This window comes from Bos grunniens, chromosome 14, assembly GCF_055505025.1.
Source record: "Bos grunniens cultivar Pamir isolate PY7600 chromosome 14, Bosgru_T2T1.0, whole genome shotgun sequence".
In the NCBI taxonomy this organism is placed as follows: domain Eukaryota; kingdom Metazoa; phylum Chordata; class Mammalia; order Artiodactyla; family Bovidae; genus Bos; species Bos grunniens.
The window spans coordinates 16,277,997-16,297,280 of NC_141178.1; the positions used below are offsets into that span (position 1 = coordinate 16,277,997).

General features: G+C 41.5%; 1 protein-coding gene across 11 annotated transcripts in view; it reads right to left on the reverse strand.

Moving 5' to 3' along the window:
• Positions 1-775: 775 nt before the first annotated feature.
• The window catches only part of NIPAL2 (NIPA like domain containing 2), a 93,150-nt gene continuing 74,641 nt past the window's right edge, over positions 776-19,284 (reverse strand). For 6 of the 11 annotated variants that reach the window (XM_086336058.1, XM_086336057.1, XM_086336052.1 and 3 more), the window contains 5 exons: positions 13,404-13,539; positions 11,390-11,478; positions 4,540-4,603; positions 3,318-3,412; positions 776-1,464 (listed from right to left, as the gene is read on the reverse strand). In XM_086336058.1, coding sequence (XP_086192184.1) covers positions 1,352-1,464; positions 3,318-3,412; positions 4,540-4,603; positions 11,390-11,478; positions 13,404-13,539 — 497 coding nt within the window. In that variant the 3' untranslated portion in view covers positions 776-1,351. The remainder of the gene's footprint in view (positions 1,465-3,317; positions 3,413-4,539; positions 4,604-11,389; positions 11,479-13,403; positions 13,540-19,284) is intronic. The other 5 variants (XM_086336061.1, XM_086336060.1, XM_086336055.1 and 2 more) reach the window with 1 other exon arrangement.

Genomic DNA, 19,284 nt, shown 5'->3' on the forward strand with positions numbered 1-19,284 from the left:
CTTGAATCTGTCATACAGAGTGAAGTCAGTCAGAAAAAGAAGTATTGTGCATTCACGCATATATGTGGAATCCAGAAAATGGCACCGATGAACCTGTTTCCAGGATAGGAATACGGATGCAGATGCAGAGAACAGACACATGGACCTGGGGCAGGATGGAGGGGAAGAGAAAAGTGGGCTGAACTGGGAGGTTAGGATGACATATATACACTATACCATGTGTAAAATAGACAGCTAGTGAGAACATGCTATAAAGCACAGGAAGCTCAGCTTGGTGCTCCGCAATGACCCAGAGGGGTGGGATGGCAGGGTAGGAGTGAGACTCAGGAGGGAGGGGATATATGTATACATATAGTTGGCAAAGAATCTGCCTGCAATGTAGGACACCCCGGTTCGATTCCTGGGTTGGGAAGACCCACTGGAGAAGGGACAGGCTACCCACTCCAGTATTCTTGGGCCTCCCCTGTGGCTCAGCTGGTAAGGAATCTGCCTGCAATGCGGGAGACCTGGGTTCGAGCCCTGGGTTGGGAAGATTCCCTGGAGAAGGGAACAGCTACCCACTCCAGTATTCTGGCCTGGAGAATTCCATGGACTGTATAGTCCATGGGGTCGCAGAGAGTTGGACACGATTGAGCGCCTTTCACTTTCATAGCTGATTCACTTCATTGTACAGCGGAAACTAACACAACACTGTATAGCAATTATACTCCAATAAAAAAAAGGAAAGATGAAAACGAAAGAGTGACCTAAGTGTAGTCAAAACACAGATGCTTAATTATGAAAAAAAAAAAGACACTTTTACTTTTCAAAGGATAAATACGATAGGGCTAGTTTTCAGAAAAGATGATTCACCACTCTCATCTGGGAACAGAAAGGTGAAATCTTTATGGGAAGGTTCCTAAAAGATGTCTAAGGAAAAATGAATGCTTTCAAACCTTTGGTTTAGGGAGGAGGCTGTGGGACTAAAGTGTCTTTTTAAAGTAAAGCAACTGACCTTGCAAGCTGTATGGGAAAAGCAACCTACGCGTTCTGCAGCCAAATCGTGAACGCACATTTTTGTGTGACATTCCTGCCTGGGCAGCCAGGCTCTAATTAAGATCTAGCCAGTTAGATGATCACCAGGGAGAGAGGTCCAGGGGCTGGGGAACACTTCATATTACATTCCATGAAAACCTTAAACTGTCAAAGCTTAGGAAGGCGCTGATCATCCATAGACATGGAGTTGGGGTCAGGGACCAAAACGAAGGCGAGCACATGTCAGCATAAACTAGCTGCTGACATAAATTGAACATGTGCAATTTTTTAAAAGGTGGTATTGAATAACAGGCCCACAGCCATCCCTCTCGGCATCTCAGACCCCTTTCTTCTCTTCATTCGGGCTCTTTATGGAGTCACTTCCATCAGGCAGAGTTCCATAGGATAAGCCGCTTGAATCTGGTTGTATTTTATCCAAAATTTGTTTCCCTGTGGAGACAATAATCACAAAGAATCTTTTGAGCTCTTGTAGAATAATAAGTCTTAATAATTTCTCCTCTATCTAGGCCAGATTTTATTCCTTTTTTAAAAAGGACAATGTGGTCGCCCTCTAAATAGAAGACATAAACATCAGGGAAGAAAGGCCCACAGAGTTCCGTGCCCCTGATGTAAGATCGTGGCTGTCCACATGAGCAAGCCGTCTTCCCACCCGGGGAGCATGTGCTGTCCCCATGACCATGCTGGGGACAGAAATCAGGCTGGATCAGTCAGGAGACTAACATGAAGTGTGTACGCATCTCCAGACCTCTCTCTCCGCTGTTCTGTCTCCTGGTCCATGTTTAGTCTAACGCATGTAACAACAGAGGAAAACAGACTTTCGGAATGGCTTCTAAAGCTCTTACTGATTCTACATATACAACTGTGTGAAATGAAAAAAAGTTAAAAGTAAGTAAACTTCACTTCCTACCAAAGAACCCCTAACCATAGGAGGCCTCTCTAAGGCACAGCCTTGCCACGAATGCCGATTCTTGCGCTGAGTGTTCTTAGCTGATAAGATGGTTCAAATGGGAAAGAGAACACAGAACTCATGGGGCCATATTTTCTCAGTCATAGGCACAAGGTTTTAATGGTTTTTTGCTTCAAAGGCTTGGTCCTAACTGCATGGTGGAGGAAGCTGTGAGAACATAACTACTCCTTGCCTAGAAGCCTATAGGTCACCCCAAACCCCTAGCAAAGCCAGAGATTGTTGGGGGTGGTAAGCAGGGAAGGAAGTGAGGACACAGAAACCTGTTTCCTTTGTTCTGGACATCGCTTCTGTTGGGTCTACATGAAACTGAAAGTGTTAGTCCCTCAGTTTTATCTGACTCTTTGCAACCCCATGGACTGTAGCCCACCAGGCTCCTCTGTCCATGGGAGTCTCCAGGCAAGAATACTGGAGTGGATTGCCATGCCCTCCTCCAGAGGACCTTCCCAACCCAGGGACTGAACCCAGGTCTCCTGCATTGCAGTTGGATTCTTTACCATCTGAGACACCAGGGAAGCCTAAGAATACTGGAGTAGGCAGCCTATCCCTTCTCCAGGGGATCTTCCCGACCCAGGAATCGAACCGGGGTCTCCTGCATTACAGGTGGATTCTTTACCAGATGAGCTACCAGGGAAAACCCCCCTAGAGTGGGTAGCTTTTCTCGTCTCCAGAGGATCTTCCCAACCCGGAGATCGAACCCAGGTCTCCTGCATTTCAGGCAGATTCTTTACCATCTGAGACACCAGGGAAGCCCCAAGCCTGCATCACGGAAGTGTTATTCTCAGTGGGAGTGGAGAGCTGGGATGACGATGCATGTGAAACCCCTCTGGATGGATGAGGTGAGGAGCAGGGGAAGAAGCTCTTCACGTTCAGGTGACCAAGAAGAACGTCACTCTTGGACCCAGTACAAGGGCCACCTCACGCTTCCCAAGGAATGATGTTCCTAAGCGTCTGGTCTTAGATGTAGAATTCCCCTCAAAGGTTCTCCAAGCAACAAGGGTCTGTTCCTGCCATTCCCACTCTTTTCCCTACCCTTTTCCAATTTAAAGAAATCTAAAACAGAAATTCTCACTACCACCCAAATCAAGAAAACAGGGTCAGTCCTTTTCTATCCCCAGTGTTTTGTGCAAAACTGATAATCAAATAAATGATTATTAACATTTACAGTTAAACTATCACCTCTGCTTTCATCATTAAATGTACATTTTCTGAGGGTAAGAATTACGTTTTATATTAATTCAACTCCAGAAATCATACCAGCAATAATTCATTTGTAGGATAAAATTTTCTATTATAAATTAAGGAATATACATCTTACCAGGAACATTTCCAAAATCAATGTAAGACTGTGGCAGATGTTCCTTTTCTCTATTTCTTGTGACCAAAACCACACCAAGGAATGACAGAAAACACCTGTAAGAGTAATGTTAACAAAGAACACAAGGTCACTGTATTAAATAACTGAACGCGCGGTATTAAGTAACTGAACTCCATCTTCTACATGATGACATACATTCCATTGGTTTTGTTCTTTCTGTTTCTCATGGTAAGCTGCCTAGAAATTGTCTTAATTGCTGCAGCCAATAATATTTGTCCCCAGAACCAAGACCTGGGCAGCTTCCAGTAAGTCTCTGCCCCAGGTTTTTACCATCTGGAGGTTAATTCAGGCTCTAAACCCTTTGGGTAGACACTAAGTCTCATTTTCTATCCATGCATGCTCAGACCCATTACTGGCATGCAACACAAGCAAAAAAATAATTTATTCTTTAATTTTCTAAGAAATTTCGTTGTCCTTGGCCATAAGCATAGTCATAGTTTCCAGACCCCAGAAGTTTAGCTTCGCCCAAAAATCTCACAAAAATGAATTTTCAAGATAGATAGCTTTCTATGTTGAAAATAGTCTGGGCTCAAGTTTGCATAACAATGGTCATGCAGAATACCACATCAAGAAGCAACTAAGCATTCAGAGAGTTCCAGGTGGGAGCCAAGGGAAGAATCAGTACATCGGTGATATTCTGTCAAGGTTCTACTCTCTATCTGCCAGAACACCAGCAATGATTGTCCAGCAAATTCCGAGGCAGGGTTAAAGCTGGGCACCTAGACCCAAGAGAGGGATGGCACCAATCTGATGTTATTAGGTCTCAAGGCAGAGATCTGCCCCAGTCTTGGCCTTGGATCCTAGGTGATCCTAGAGGTATCTGTGGTTCCCTGACTGAGATCTAACCTAAAGGTTCCTAAGGCTGGGATAGGTCTGATGGAGTATAAAAAGGTGGAGTAGCTACAAGGGCCTTTGATTTACCTTGACTTTGGCTGGAACTGAAAATCTCCAGTGTTTCAGATTCCTCACAGAGATATTTAAATCACAAAGACACTGAGCTCTGGGTAGGGTGTTAAGTTGAAAAATATGCTTCTTTTAAGAGCTCGGGAAACTGATGTTTCTTATATTATTTTCCAATTTTCCATGCCTCAGGTCCAATGCCAAAAATCTCACGTAAAAGTAATAGGATTTCACATGCCTTACCTCTGAGACATTTACTCACCCAAAAAGATATATAAATATAGTGAGAAAAGCTGCACCAAGAAACTCCTGATAAAATATGATCCCTACAATAGGGACAGAAGATAAAATTAACTTTAGGGTAAGAATATTTACAATAGCTACATATTGTTTTTCAAATTCCTATATTATTTTTTCGAAGTAAATAGTTACCCTTAAAGTGCACATCCAGTTGTTGCTGTTTAGTCGCTAAGTCATGTCCTACTCTTTGTGACCCCATGGACTGTAGCCCACCAGGCCCCTCTGTCCATAGAATTCTCCCAGGCAAGAATACTGGAATGGGTTGCCATTTCCTTCTCCAGGGGACTTTCGTGACCCAGGGATCAACCCCACATCTCCTGCATTGGCAGGTGGGTTTTTTACCACTGAGCTACCAGGGAAGCCCTAAAAAGGCACATTCAGTAGCTTAGTTTAAAAAATATTTGCATGTGATACTAAGTTTTCAATGATTCCAAATAACACAGATTTGTAGACTTTACATAATGCAAGTATCATTATTATAAAAGCAGCACCAGTAACATAGCTTTCGCCAACAGAATTTTTCTGTCCAGTGCAAGATTTGTACCACTGGAACGTGCAAGAAGAGTGACATTTCCCACCTCCAGTTGTTTAAGCCGGGGGTCAGCAAGCCTGGCCTGAGCGTCTGAGTGGACGCTGGGCCTTTCACATAGCACTTGCACTTCAGGCCAGCTGCTCCCCACGCTGTTGGCCTGGGCCTCACCCTGTGGTCTGCGGGTCTCGTCACAGGCTCACGTGTGCACTGGAGGATGCTAACGTGCTGCCCGAGCTCCATTTCTCACTGCCAACCCCTCTCCCATCTAACCTCTGCTGATCTTTCCTTCTGGGTTAAGGGAAATGTGCATCTGTCCTTGATTCCAGAGAGCCCTCCTTCTCTCCTTCTTAGTATCAGTGATTCCCTTTTGGCCTATGGTCCCAAAGCCTTCACAGACTTTTTTTTTTACTAAATAAATTACCTTTTATGTTTGTTTTACATTTTCTGTATTTACTTATGGTTGCGTGTGGGCTTTCTCTAGTTGTGGTGCATGGCTTCTCATTGCAGTGGCTTCTCTTATTGCCAAGCACAGGCTCTAGAGCATGTGGGCTCCAGTAGTTGGGGTGCCTGGGCTCAGCAGCTGCGGCACGTGGGCCTTGTTGCCCTGTGGAATCTTCCTGGACCAGGGATCGAACCCATGTCCTCTGCATTGGCAGGTGGATTCTTAATCACTACATCACCAGGGGAGTCCTAAATAAATTATCTTTTAATTATCTACTACCTGGAATCACATTGTGTGTGTGCGTGTGTGGTGTTAGCCTTGCTATCCTGTCGACAAGTATTTACTGAGAGTCGTGAGTGCCGGCTGCTGCTTAAGTATTGCCGGTGCCACAGAGACCAAGACGAGGGCTTCCTCAGTCTGAGGTCTGTCGGTCACTTCCTGTGGGAACAAGCCATGTCGCATTCTGGTGAATATTTGTTGAGTGAATAATGTTGCTAAAACATTTTTCCCTGTGATTACACACGTCCTTGGAGTCATTTGAATGTTTTCTTGTTATTCTAAGCCAGTGCCCCATAATATTCATTTCTCGAAGGACATTTTAAATTGCTTCAAACGCTTTTGCTTTTGTGATGTTAATAAACTTCTTTGCACATGTTTCTTCCTGAGGCATAGTATCAGGAAGGTTTCTTCCTGGTATTTTAGGATCTTTTTTCATTGTCGTCGCTCAAAGAGGAATTTCTGTCTTCAAGAGTAAAAATTTTTCAAAAATTTTAGCAAAATACACATAATACACACAATAATAGCGGCTTCCCAGGTCGTGCAGTGGTAAAGAATCCACCTGCCAATGCAGGAGGTACAAAAGACGCAGGTTTGATCCCTGGGTCAGGAAGATCCCTTGGAGAAGGAAATGGCTACGCACTCCAGTATTCTTGCCTGGAAAATCCCAATGGACAGAGAAGCCTGGTGGGGTACAGTCCATGGAGTCACAAAGAGTTGGACATGACTGAGCATGCAAGCGTGCATGCATACATAGCAGAAAATTTACTGTCCTAAACATTTTAAAGCATACAGTTCAGTTGTGTTAAGTATACAGTCATCACTCAGTACACAAAGAATTTGGTTGTAGGACCCCTCAGTGGATACTAAAATCTGAGGATGCCCAAGTCCCTTATATAAAGTGGCATAATATTTACATATAACTTATACACATTCTCCAACACCACAGTTCAAAAGCATCAATGCTTCAGCGCTCAGCTTTCTTTATAGTCCAGCTCTCACACCCATACATGATCATTGGAAAAACCATAGCTTTGACTAGACAGACCTTTGTCGGCAAAGTAATATCTCTGCTTTTTAATATGCTGTCTAGGTTGGTCATAACTTTTCTTCCAAGGAGTAAGCGTCTTTTAATTTCACGGCTGCAAAAACCATCTGCAGTGATTTTGGAGCCCAGAAAAATAAAGTCAGCCACTGTTTCTACTTTTTCCCCATCTATTTCCCATGAAGTGATGGGACCGGATGCCATGACCTTTGTTTTTTGAATGTTGAGCTTTAGGCCAACTTTTTCACTCTCCTCTTTCACTTTCATCAAGGGCTCTTTAGTTCTTCTTCACTTTCTGCCATAAGGGTGGTATCATGTGCATATCTGAGATTATTGATATTTCTCCTGGCAATCTTGATTCCAGCTTGTGCTTCTTCCAGCCCAGCATTTCTTATGATGTACTGTGCATATAAATTAAATAAGCAGGGTGACAATATACAGCCTTGACGTGTTCCTCTCCTGATTTGGAACTAGTCTGTTGTTCCAAGCCCAGTTCTAACTGTTGCTTCCTGACCTGCATATAGGTTTCTCAAAAGGCAGGTCTGGTATTCCCATCTCTTTCAGGATTTTCCACAGTTTATTGTGATCCACACAGTCAAAGGCTTTGGCATGGTCAATAAAGCAGAAATAGATGTTTTTCTGGAACTCTCTTGCTTTTTCCATGATCCAGCGGATGTTGGCAATTTGATCTCTGGTTCCTCTGCCTTTTCTACAACCAGCTTGAACATCAGGAAGTTCACGGTTCATGTATTGCTGAAGCCTGGCTTGGAGAATTTTGAGCATTACTTGACTAGCGTGTGAGATGAGTGCAATTGTGTGGTAGTTTGAACATTCTCTGGCATTGCCTTTCTTTGGGATTGGAATGAAAACTGACCTTTTCCGGTCCTGTGGCCACTGCTGAGACTGCTGAGTTTTCCAAATTTGCTGGCATATTGAGTGTAGCACTTTCACAGCATGATCTTTCAGGATTTGAAATAGCTCAACTGGAATTCCATCACCTCCACTAGCTTTGTTCGTAATGATGCTTCCTAAGGCCCACTTGACTTCACATTCCAGGATGTCTGGCTCTAGGTGGGTGATCACACCATCATGATTATCTGGGTCGTGAAGATCTTTTTTGTACAGTTCTTCTGTGTATTCTTGCCACCTCTTCTTAATATCTTCTGCTTCTGTTAGGTCCATACCATTTCTGTCCTTTATTGAGCCCATTTTTGCATAAAATGTTCCCTTGGTATCTCTAATTATCTTGAAGAGGTCTCTAGTCTTTCCTATTCTATTGTTTTCCTCTATTTCTTTGCATTGATCACTGAGGAAGGCTTTCTTATCGCTCCTTGCTATTTGGAATTCTGCATTCAAATGGGTATATCTTTCCTTTTCTCCTTTGCTTTTTGCTTCCCTTCTTTTCACAGCTATTTGTAAGGCCTCCTCAGACAGCCATTTTGCTGTTTTGCATTTTTCTTGGGGACGGTCTTGATCCCTGTCTCCTGTACAATGTCATGAACCTCCATCCATAGTTCATCAGGCACTCTGTCTGTCAGATCTAGTCCCTTAAATCTATTTCTTACTTCCACTGCAAAGAATTGATGCTTTTCAACTGTGGTGTTGGAGAAGACTCTTGAGAGTTCTTGGACTGCAAGGAGGTCCAACCAGGCCCTCCCAAAGGAGATCAGTCCTGGGTGTTCATTGGTAGGACTGATTTTGAAGCTGAAACTCCAATACTTTGGCCACCTGATGAGAAGAGCTGACTCATTTGAAAAGACTCTGATGCTGGGAAAGATTGAGGGCAGGAGGAGAAGGGGATGACAGAGGATGAGATGGTTGTATGGCATCACCGACTCAATGAACATGGGTTTGGGTGAACTCCAGCAGTTGGTGATGGACAGGGAGGCTTGGTGTACTGCAATTCATGGGGTCGCAAAGAGTCAGACATAACTGACCCAATGAAGTGAACTGAACTATACACGTTCTCCACAAATATTTTAAATCATCTCTAGATTACTTATAATACCTAATACAACATAAATGCCATGTGAATAGTTGCTATCACTTGGCAAATTAAATTTTTGCTTTCTGGAATATTCTGGAATTTGGGGGGGAGGGGATTAGTCTATCTACTATTGGTGGTAGCCACAGATACAGAAATGTGGATATAGAGGGCCAACTGTATTCACATTGGAGTGCAGACAATTTTCAGAACTTTTTTATCTTGTAAAACCAACTCTATACTCATTAAACAGATCCCCATTTCCACCTTCCCCCAGCCCTTGGCAATCACCACTCAACTTTCCATTTCTGTAAGTTTGACTACTCTGGATACCTCATGTAAGTGGAATCATACAGCATTTGTCATCTCATGACTGGCTTGTTTCAGTTAGATAATGTCCTTCTTAAGGTTCACCTGTGTTGTAGCATGTATCAAAAGTCCCTTCTTTTTTTATGGCTGAAAATATTCCTCTGTATATATATATACACCACATTTTCTGTATCCATTCATCAACTTAGGTTGCTTCTGCCATCTGGCTACAGTGAATAATGTTGTTATGAACCTAGGTGTACAAATATCTGTTTGAGTCCCTGCTTTCAATTCTTTGGGACATACACCCAGCAGTAGACTTGTTGGATCACATGGTAATTCCATATTTAATTTTTTGAGGAACTGCCACAGTGTCTCTCATAGTGGCTGCACCACATTACATTCCCACTAACAGTGCACAAGGGTTCCAATTTCTTCATATGCTTGCCAACACTTGCTATTTTATGTTTTTGTTTTGTTTTTGCTAGTAGCCATCCTAATGGATGTGTGGTGATTTGTGGATTCCATTTGAATTTCCATAATGATTAGGACACGACTGAGCGACTGAACTGAACTGAACTGAACTGAATGATTAGGGATGTTGAGCATTTTTCCATGTACTTGTCAGCCAGTTGGACATCTCTGAAGAAATGTTTCAAGTCCTTTGCCCATTTTTTAATTGGGTTGTTTTTTGTTTTTGAGTTGCAGGATCAAAGAGGAGAGACATTTTTAAGGCTCTTGATAAAAACTATGAAACTCAATTCTAGGAAGGTGGTACCCTGGTACCCGACTCCACAAGACTGCCCGCAACACTTTAGCCATGTCAGCATTGCTTATTGTAATAAAAAGAACAAAACAAAAGCTTTACTAATTTAGCAGACAAAATATGGCATCTCATTTTAATTTTAAGCTATACTTTTTGATGGAGGCAAAGAGAAGAAGTAAGTCAAGAAGCTTCACCTCCATTCCATACTTGAGTAACATCAGATGAACTGTTATCACTCCTGAAAGTTCCAGCTCCCCTGACTCATCGATTGTGTGAGTGTGTGCTAAGTACTCATAGGTGTGCTAAGTATTCAGATTCTGCCCTGTTGATCCTCTCGCAAAACTTTTCTTTCAGGGGAACTATATGTTTTACAGATCTTTAGCACAGTAATTTTAACTATTATGCTGTATGTCATGCTTCTAACTGGTTTTGGCCTTGCTTTTTTCCTTTATCAATAATTCTAGAGCACATAAATATACAGTCTTTTGTTACTTTCTTTTGTCAAAAATGCAAAAAAAAGTAGATGTCTTCAGATATAACCTGTCTCTTTAAAAGTAAGGTTCAATTTTGGGAAATGAAAAGTTAATTACATTTTAAAATTTCCTATTGGCAGGAACCCTGTTTGCCATGAAATAAAAAGGACATATCCATTAGGTAAAAATAATCCCTCCAAAATACATAAATTTTGCATGGGGAAATGAAGTCCCAATACAACCAGGTAGAAAATACAGCCAATAAGCTAAAGAACTAGGGCATACCAGTACCAAACTTAGGAGTGGCATACCTGAATCTACTGTAGTTTTGTTTGGACCAGTTTTGGACTTATGTTTTTGTAATAGTGTTGCGTCTGATATATTTAGACATTTCTATGGACATTCTTATCCGTAGAAAGAAAAGAAGTGCAATAGTAGAAAAACAGAGGCCATCACTGCAAAGGCAGTAGTTCCTATTCTCATCTGTCTGGCCTTCTGTGCAACACTGGATTCCCTTTAGGACCCCACTCTCTGATTCAGGCGGTGAGGGCCAGGGAGAGGAGAGTCACGGAGACAGGACACAAGAGGACCCTTCTGCTGCTCTGATTATCAGAAGGACTGACAGAGAAGACTCTACAAAGCAGGACTAAGATGAGCATCTTGAATTCACAGGGAGGCTAATTTCAGCCCCAATACAAGGTAATACTTCTAATGATTAGAGCTCTCCAAATAATTCGAGTGATTAGAACCGGGACTGAACTGCCTCTGGGGGGCAGAGAGCTCTGGGGAACATTCACGCAAAGCAGGATAACCTCTCCTAGAGGATGCTGTGGAAGAAAGTCAGACACGGGTGGTGGCTAGGAGGATTTGGGCTATTTATCCCTTCTAACCAAAGATTCTTTGATTTCCTTATTACTCTGAGTGAGACTTCATTTACCCTTGTTGTAGGGGTAGAGTCACCTAAGCGTAGAAAGCCCAAACTCACCTGCGATAATGGCACTGATGGTGAAGAAAATATGGTTAACAGGCACCACCGTCGCTGTGTTGTAGAGTTTTGTGGCTTGATTCAGGAGCCTAGAGCAGAAGACACATACTGAAGCTCTGTCTTTACGAGACGCTCAACAATAAGTTAACAATGAGAAATGCATGTTCTTTAGCTGCGACTACAAAGGGAAAGGAAGTGCAGTGAAAGGGCATTTCCAATCAGCAGTCATAGCTCACATGCATCTGATGTATGAGATCAGATGTCAGGTTTTACGGTCTGTTTAAACCAACAACAGTAACAATGAAAAGCAATTAATCATCTTTGGAGGCCACAGAAGTTTGAGTTGGAAGCGATTCAAGCTGCTGGACCGGTATCACACTGCGGCTGATTCATTAGGATAGACCCTAGAATCTGTTAAATATCATATCTGGGGAATGGTCTAGCTATCCCTTGACATGCCACGTGCCAAGAGAGAAGATGGAGAAGCAAAGCAATGTTTAAGGTTTCAAAAACAATGCTCAGCCCTCCAGCTGCAGAGCACATGTGGGAGCTTGGCTTCCCACTCTGGTTGCCAACAGGGTTCAGGTTCCCACAATGGCATGCTGTGGCCTTGCCAGGGACTAGACCTTTTCCAAAGCAGTGCACCAGACTGGTATCACCTGGACGCTCAAAACAGCACTAATGCTTAGGTCGTATTCTAGAGCAACTGGGAGATAAAATTTGTGGGTAGAACCCAAGTGCTCCTTTGTGCGTGCGTGTGTGTATACACGCATGCAGGAATACACACACATGCATGTATACAGGCATGTAAGTATATACATACATGTACAAACAAACCTCCTTGGTAATATAAGTGTAATGGGCAGGCAGGGCTGAGAACCACAGTTGCACAGTTCTACTGTGGTCATACAGTTCTAGTGTAAAAGTTGTGGGGACTGAAACAAGGAGGCAGGAATGTACTTTACCTTCAATTGTGTTTGGCTTTTAAATTCATGAAGCAAGAGTTTCAAGCTAAGGATGCTAATCACTCAATTCTGAAAGCTATTATAACAGTACTGATTAATTCAGAAGAAGGGAGATGAAGCAAATAGCAAGACGCAAGTATTAGAAACACACTTGATCTTATAAACAAACAAAAGAAACAGTTTGTTTATGACATACAAAACAGTGACGTGACATTGGATTTCTCCAGTAACACATTCCTTGTAACAGGGTCCATAGTCAACCCATAACAATTAGACTTGATTTCCAGCACCTAAGGCAGGAACCACTCTCTTCAAGGTTTGGGCTCTGATTTCCCGGCTGGTGCGCTTGCATAGCACTTTAGAGTAAACAAAAAACTTAGCGGGTAGACTCAGGAGAATCGAGCAGCTGAAGGCAAAATCACAATGTGAAATGGGTGGGAAGTAATTGGAGCCGATGGAGGTGAGGGAAGAGAAGAGCAGAAATTAGAAATGTTCCATGTTGCCACTGTGAGGCCCCAAGAGAAACATAAAACAATCATTCTGCAATCCCATGGGTGCAAAGAAAATTCTGGCTAAAGATGCAAAGTTTTGGAGAAAGGATTTCCCTCCCAGCCAAATGTCTGGTTTTGTCCATCTCTGGGCAATTAATGAGCATGAGCTAAGAGATGAAGGTGAAGGGTTCATGTATTTTCCATATTTAGAATGAAATCCTCGATGTGGACCTGCCCCTTTGATTTATTGCTAATGACAACCTGTGTACGATGGATATTAATTACAAGCAGAAGAGCATCAGGAAAGTATCAAAGTGCACTTGGCTGGATTAGGGCCACACTTTAGAACTCACAAAATGTGGAGGCAATGCTTTGCAAAAACTTATTATTGGATGTGAAGGATAAAGCCAGGCACATTGGCTGAGGATAAGCTTAGACCCCTCACCCTTAGAAATCAGTTGCAGCTAATTTTAATTATCATCTGAAGCCAATATGAATTACTGCTCAGAGAAGCACAGGAATGTTGAAAGATCAGTGAGTGTGCAGGAGCTAACTTACTTGACTTGGAAAACACAAGATGCGATCATGATGATACACATGATATAGAAGATGGGATAAGTTAGTTGCATTTTATCCGTCACAGAAAAAGTGATCATGCCTGAGACGGCTTTTACGGAAATAACAGTCACCGAGGCTGCAAAAGAAAACACAAAACACAAATAAAAATCATAGTTGAGAGAGAATTGCAAATAAGTATCTTAAATTTATATGGTAGAGTAGTAAATACTCCTGGTATGCTTTAAGAATGAAGACTGCTGTGAGAGGTGTAGGGAGGAATGAGAGGCAGGCCAAGCAGTAACCTTGTTGCTCAAGCTCTGCTGGGCTTTCCATTTGCTTAAATCAACGTGCTTCTTATCTTTGGAGCAAGATGCTTATTTTCCAGCTCTCACTGTTGAAAGGATGCTGTGGAGGTTATAATTACTAGTAGACAGAAAGGAGAAAAACAATGAAGGGAGGAGATAAGAAAAGGCAGACTGCCCATGTGATGTTAATGGGAAAATAACCACTAAACTATACTGAAAAGACTTGAAGGCAAATAGATGAGAAGACTGGAAAGTGAAAAGCAACTCACTCAGTGAGTTTATTAAGAGCTGTACTAAAGTCCAGACGTGAGCTCTTTTATTAAACTTTCTCTTTATTTTTTAACTGGAAGATAATTGCTTTACAATGTTGTATTGTATTCACTGTACAACAATGCTTGTTGAGCCCTTTTGCTAGTAAAGGCTTAGAAGTTTCACTAAAAATATTTTTTGATAGACAGACACACAGTACAGCACAGAGCTGAGTATTCATTTCTCAGAGTCAATCAGAAGTCTAAGATTTACATAAGCAGTGTCTATTTATTTTCTATGTTGAAGAGAAACCTATCTCTATGAGACCATAGGTTCCAAATATCAATAAAGAAAAAGTGACTTGCTAAGGTTCTGTCAATATGATAGCAAGGAAGCATTTTCTGGAAACATAGTTTTTCTGCAGGAAGAAGACAGTGTTCTCTTTTTGTCTTCAGTTCAGTTCAGTTCAGTCGCTCAGTCGTGTCCGACTCTTTGTGACCCCATGAATCGCAGCACGCCAGGCCTCCCTGTCCATCGCCAACTCCCGGAGTTCACTCAAACTCATGTCCATCGATCCGATGATGCCATCCAGCCATCTCATCCTCTGTCGTCCCCTTCTCCTCCTTCCCCCAATCCCTCCCAACATCAGAGTCTTTTCCAGTCAACTCTTTGCATGAGGTGGCCAAAGTACTGGAGTTTCAGCTTTAGCATCAGTCCTTCCAATGAATACCCAGGACTGATTTCCTTTAGGATGGACCAGTTGGATCTCTTTGCAGTCCAAGGGACTCTCAAGAGTCTTCTCCAACACCACAGTTCAAAAGCATCAATTCTTCGGTGCCCAGCTTTCTTCACAGTACAACTCTCACATCCATACATGACCACTGGAAAAACCATAGCCTTGACTAGATGGACTTTTGTTGGCAAAGTAATGTCTCTGCTTTTGAATATGCTATCTAGGTTGGTCATAACTTTCCTTCCAAGGAGTAAGCATCTTTTAATTTCATGGCTGCAATCACCGTCTGCAGTGATTTTGGAGCCCAAAAAAATAACATCTGACACTGTTTCCACTGTTTCCCCATCTATTTGCCATGAAGTGATGGGACCAGATGCCATGATCTTAGTTTTCTGAATGTTGAGCTTTAAGCCAACTTTTTCACTCTCCTCTTTCACTTTCATCAAGAGGCTTTTGAGTTCCTCTTCACTTTCTGCCATAAGGGTGGTGTCATCTGCATATCTGAGGTTATTGATATTTCTCCAAGCTTTTGTCTTAGGTCCCTTGAAATTACTGTTGCATATAATTCTACAATTTAGCTGAAACCCACAGAAAGTTGAAAATAATTTTTATCTGATATCAAATATCTGTAAGTCAAAGGCAATGTGAAGAAGAAATACTACCTTTGATTTACTTGGTCATAATATATCTGAGCTTTATTCCTTTTAGCTCTTGAAAAGTATATGTGTGTGTGTGTGTGTGTGTGTGTGTGTGTGAGTGTGAGTGTCTGTGTGTACAGTGTTTAAAATAACAGGTGGTGGCCAACTAGAAAAAGCCTAATTTTAAAAATACTAAAACTATACTTTGACTTGAAGGGTACTAGGGCATACTTCCAAATCAGGCATTTTCTCTCTGTTAAAAGTCATAATTAACATAAGAGACCAGGTGATAAATTCTAAAAATAAACCCTCTACCTAAACAAACAGGCCCTTACAGCTGGGCCCCTCTTCACCTTAAACATTTTCAACTGAATCATTTTACATATTTTCTATAGATTATGAAAATAGTCATACTTTAGCTAATCCAGAAATTTACAATATCTATAGACATGTATGCCACTTGACAGTTTCAGTTTATAAGGTTAGCTCTTGAGGGACTTAGATTTCCTCTTAAACACTTGGCTTGAAACTAGAGCGTGATGTGGTGAGGGGTTTGTGGTCCGAAGAGCCAGGTTTCCCAAACAGATCATTAACTGCGAAAGAGTTGAACACACTGTTCCTTCCTCTCAGAACCTTAGAATTGTAAAGGCCACCTAATTCAATCACCATCTGATGTTAAATTATACTTAAATACAAAACAAAAACAAAACTAGAATTCTTTAGCAAAACCAACTATCAGTTGCTAGAGTTAATCATTATATTTTCAAAGCATGCACCATCACCCCCTGATTAATCACTGTTTATTGTAACTCTCCAAGTTATTTCTAGGCTGGTGTTGAGTTCTAAATGAGAGAGGGGGGTGGCTGGGGAGCATGGTTAATGAGGATGGGTGGGAATACCGAATTGTAGTGCAGTATCATTCTAATGCTGTAGATATAAAAATAGGAAGTACTTACATCTGCACAGAAAAAAACCCGAAGAAACGACATCAAGATACTATCAATGATTATCTCTAGGCACTAGGATTATGAATAAACTTTAAACTCATTTTTTCAAACTATAAAGGTATACACGCTCATTCAAAAAGAAATGGAAAATACAGAGAAGTCTAGAAAGAAAAATAAAAATCACCTGCCATCTCAGCAGTCATCCTCAAATCATTCTTAACATTTGAGACTTGTAATTATTTTTCTATTGCTAAGCACAGATATATCATAACATGTGAACCATACAATATATATTACTTAGGAACCTGTTTTCCATTGCCATTAAGTATTTTCTACGCCAGTAAATATTCTTCTAACACACGATTTGTACAAATGTATACTATATTTTGGTAATTCCGTGTGCGTGGATATTTAGATTGTATCCCTTTTTTTTGGTATTAAAAATGAAGCTGTGATGAATATCCTTGAATACAAATCTTTGTATATCATTCTTCCAGTATCTGTAGGAAAACACTTAAAGGGCAACAATTACTGTTCTTCTGAAATCTATTGGCAAACTATCTTCTACAGGGGAACAGACAGACTTCCTTCATGTCATGCTACAGTGCTCAACTACATGGATTTTTATGTTTTACATGAAAACATTTTATATTTTCTTGGTGTCTTTCTCTGTTTTCTTAATTCTTAACAACAGATGTGTATTACTTTCATCATTACAACAGTTCCATTTTTTGCCCGACATTATACTGAGCCATGTTTAAAAGTCAGCCTTCTCAGTTTATTCCTAGTTTTTCACCAGAACCGATTCTTGGGCTTATTTACCTGTCCATTGCTTTCCTGTCTTCTATTTCGTTAACGTTTACCTTTACTTTTATTAATTGATCTTTTCTGCTGGCCTCAGCTTTATTTCAGGGCTTTCTCCCTGACTTCTTACTAACTTATTTATTTAATTATTGGCTGCGCTGGCTCTCTGTTGCTCTTCTCAGGCTTTCTCCAGCTGTGGCCAGTGGAGGCTATTTTGTAGTTGCGTCATATTGCAGTGGCTTCTTTTGTTGTAGCGCCTGGGCTCCAGGCACGTGGGCGTCAGAAGTTGTGCACGTGGGCTCAGCAGTTGTGACTTGATGGCTTTGCTGCTGCTGCTGCTAAGTCGCTTCAGTCGTGTCCGACTCTGTGCGACCCCATAGACGGCAGCCCACCAGACTCCCCCGTCCCTGGGATTCTCCAGGCAAGAACACTGGAGTGGGTTGCCATTTCCTTCTCCAATGCATGAAAGTGAAAAAATTAAGTGAAGTCACTCAGTCGTGTCTGACTCTTAGTCACCCCATGGACTGCAGCCTACCAGGCTCCTCCATCCATGGGATTCTCCAGGCAAGTAGTACTGGAGTGGGGTGCCATTGGGCTTAATAGTTGTGGTTCACGGGTTTAGTTGCCTCACGACATGTGGGATCTTCCCTGACCAGGGATTGAACCAGCACCCCCTGCTTTGCAAGGAGAATGCCAAACCACTGGGCCACCAGGGAAGCCCTCCCCTGATTTCTTGAGTTGAGTGCTTAACAGACTTACATTTAAAGCAATGAATCTCCTTCTGAATACAGCATTAGTCATAAACTATAGGTTTAATATTGTTTTCACAATAATTTAAGAAATAAATGTTGTAATGAAATTGAGGTTTCTGCTTCAGCCCAGCTGCAGTTTAAGTGTAGTGTTTAACATTCCCAGGCGGTATTGCTTTACTGGTTTCTATTTTTGTTATTATTTTCGGCTTTTCTTTCACTGTGATCTGAAAATGTGGTCTGTACTATTTCAACTTCCTGGAATTTATCAAAAATGTCTTTGTGGCCAATTATAAGATCAGCTTTTGTAAATGTTACACAGGCACTTGAAAGAAGGTATATTCTCTGCTTTCTGGATTTGGAGTTCAACAATAGAACTGCCAGATCAAAATTAAGCATTCAGTTTCTCTAATTTTACATATTTTTCTGTCTACTTATTTCCATGAGCTAAGAGTAATATTCTACTTATATTTCTGTTAATGTACTTTCTGAAATAGCTGCTGCCCAGTCTACTGAAGGCCTCAGTCCCCTAAGGCCTCCCCTTCTAAGTTCCAGTTCTACCCTGATTGGGCTTCCCAGGCAGCTCAGAGGGTAGAGAATCCTCCTGCAATTTAGGAGACGTGGATTTGATCCCTGGGTCAGGAAGATCCCCACAGAGGAGGACATGGCAACCTACTCCAGTGTTCTTGCCTGGAGAATTCCATGGACAGAGGAGCCTGGCGGGCTACAGTCCACAGAGTCACACAGCCAGACGTGACTGAGTACGCTTGCACCAAGAGGGTGCCTCCAGGATCCTCCACTGCACTTAACGCTTCTGCCTTGATTTTAACTTATATGGTAATCTCACAACCTTCTGCTTTCTTTTACTTTCAATCTGAGTTACCTTGCTTTAGATGAAATTATATATGAAGTCAAAATATTTCACAACCAGCAAGGGCCAATCAGGATGCTATTTCAATAATCCTTATGGAGCTGAACCAGAGCAAACAGGCTGAATCCAATTTGAGAATCGTTTTCAAAATCAATAGTGGAATTTTTCTGAAGTCCAATTTGGAACTCTTTCTTTTTCACTTGGTAAACTTAGCCCATTTATCTTTATGATCAAAGCTGATATATATGGTCTTAATTCTGTTATCTTACTTTGTTTTTTCAAGAAGATTTAAAATTCCCTTTATTTTCAATATTTTCTGGGTAGTGTACATCTTCTCAGTTTGCTTTTGTTCTCCCTGTCTGGTAATTTGGAAGAAAACAAAGTTTCTTTTCTGTTCTTTTGATCAACTGCATACTTGAATGTGTTCTAGAGTAAATTTGTTTCTATATAGTAACTACCACAAATGCAAATCTTCCAATTCAAAGTCAGGGCAAACAACACAGGATGGATGGGTCATCTTATTGGCAAAGAAGAGGCAAAGGGAGGATTATAAATAAAAATCTTTAAAAAGGGAATTTCCCAAAT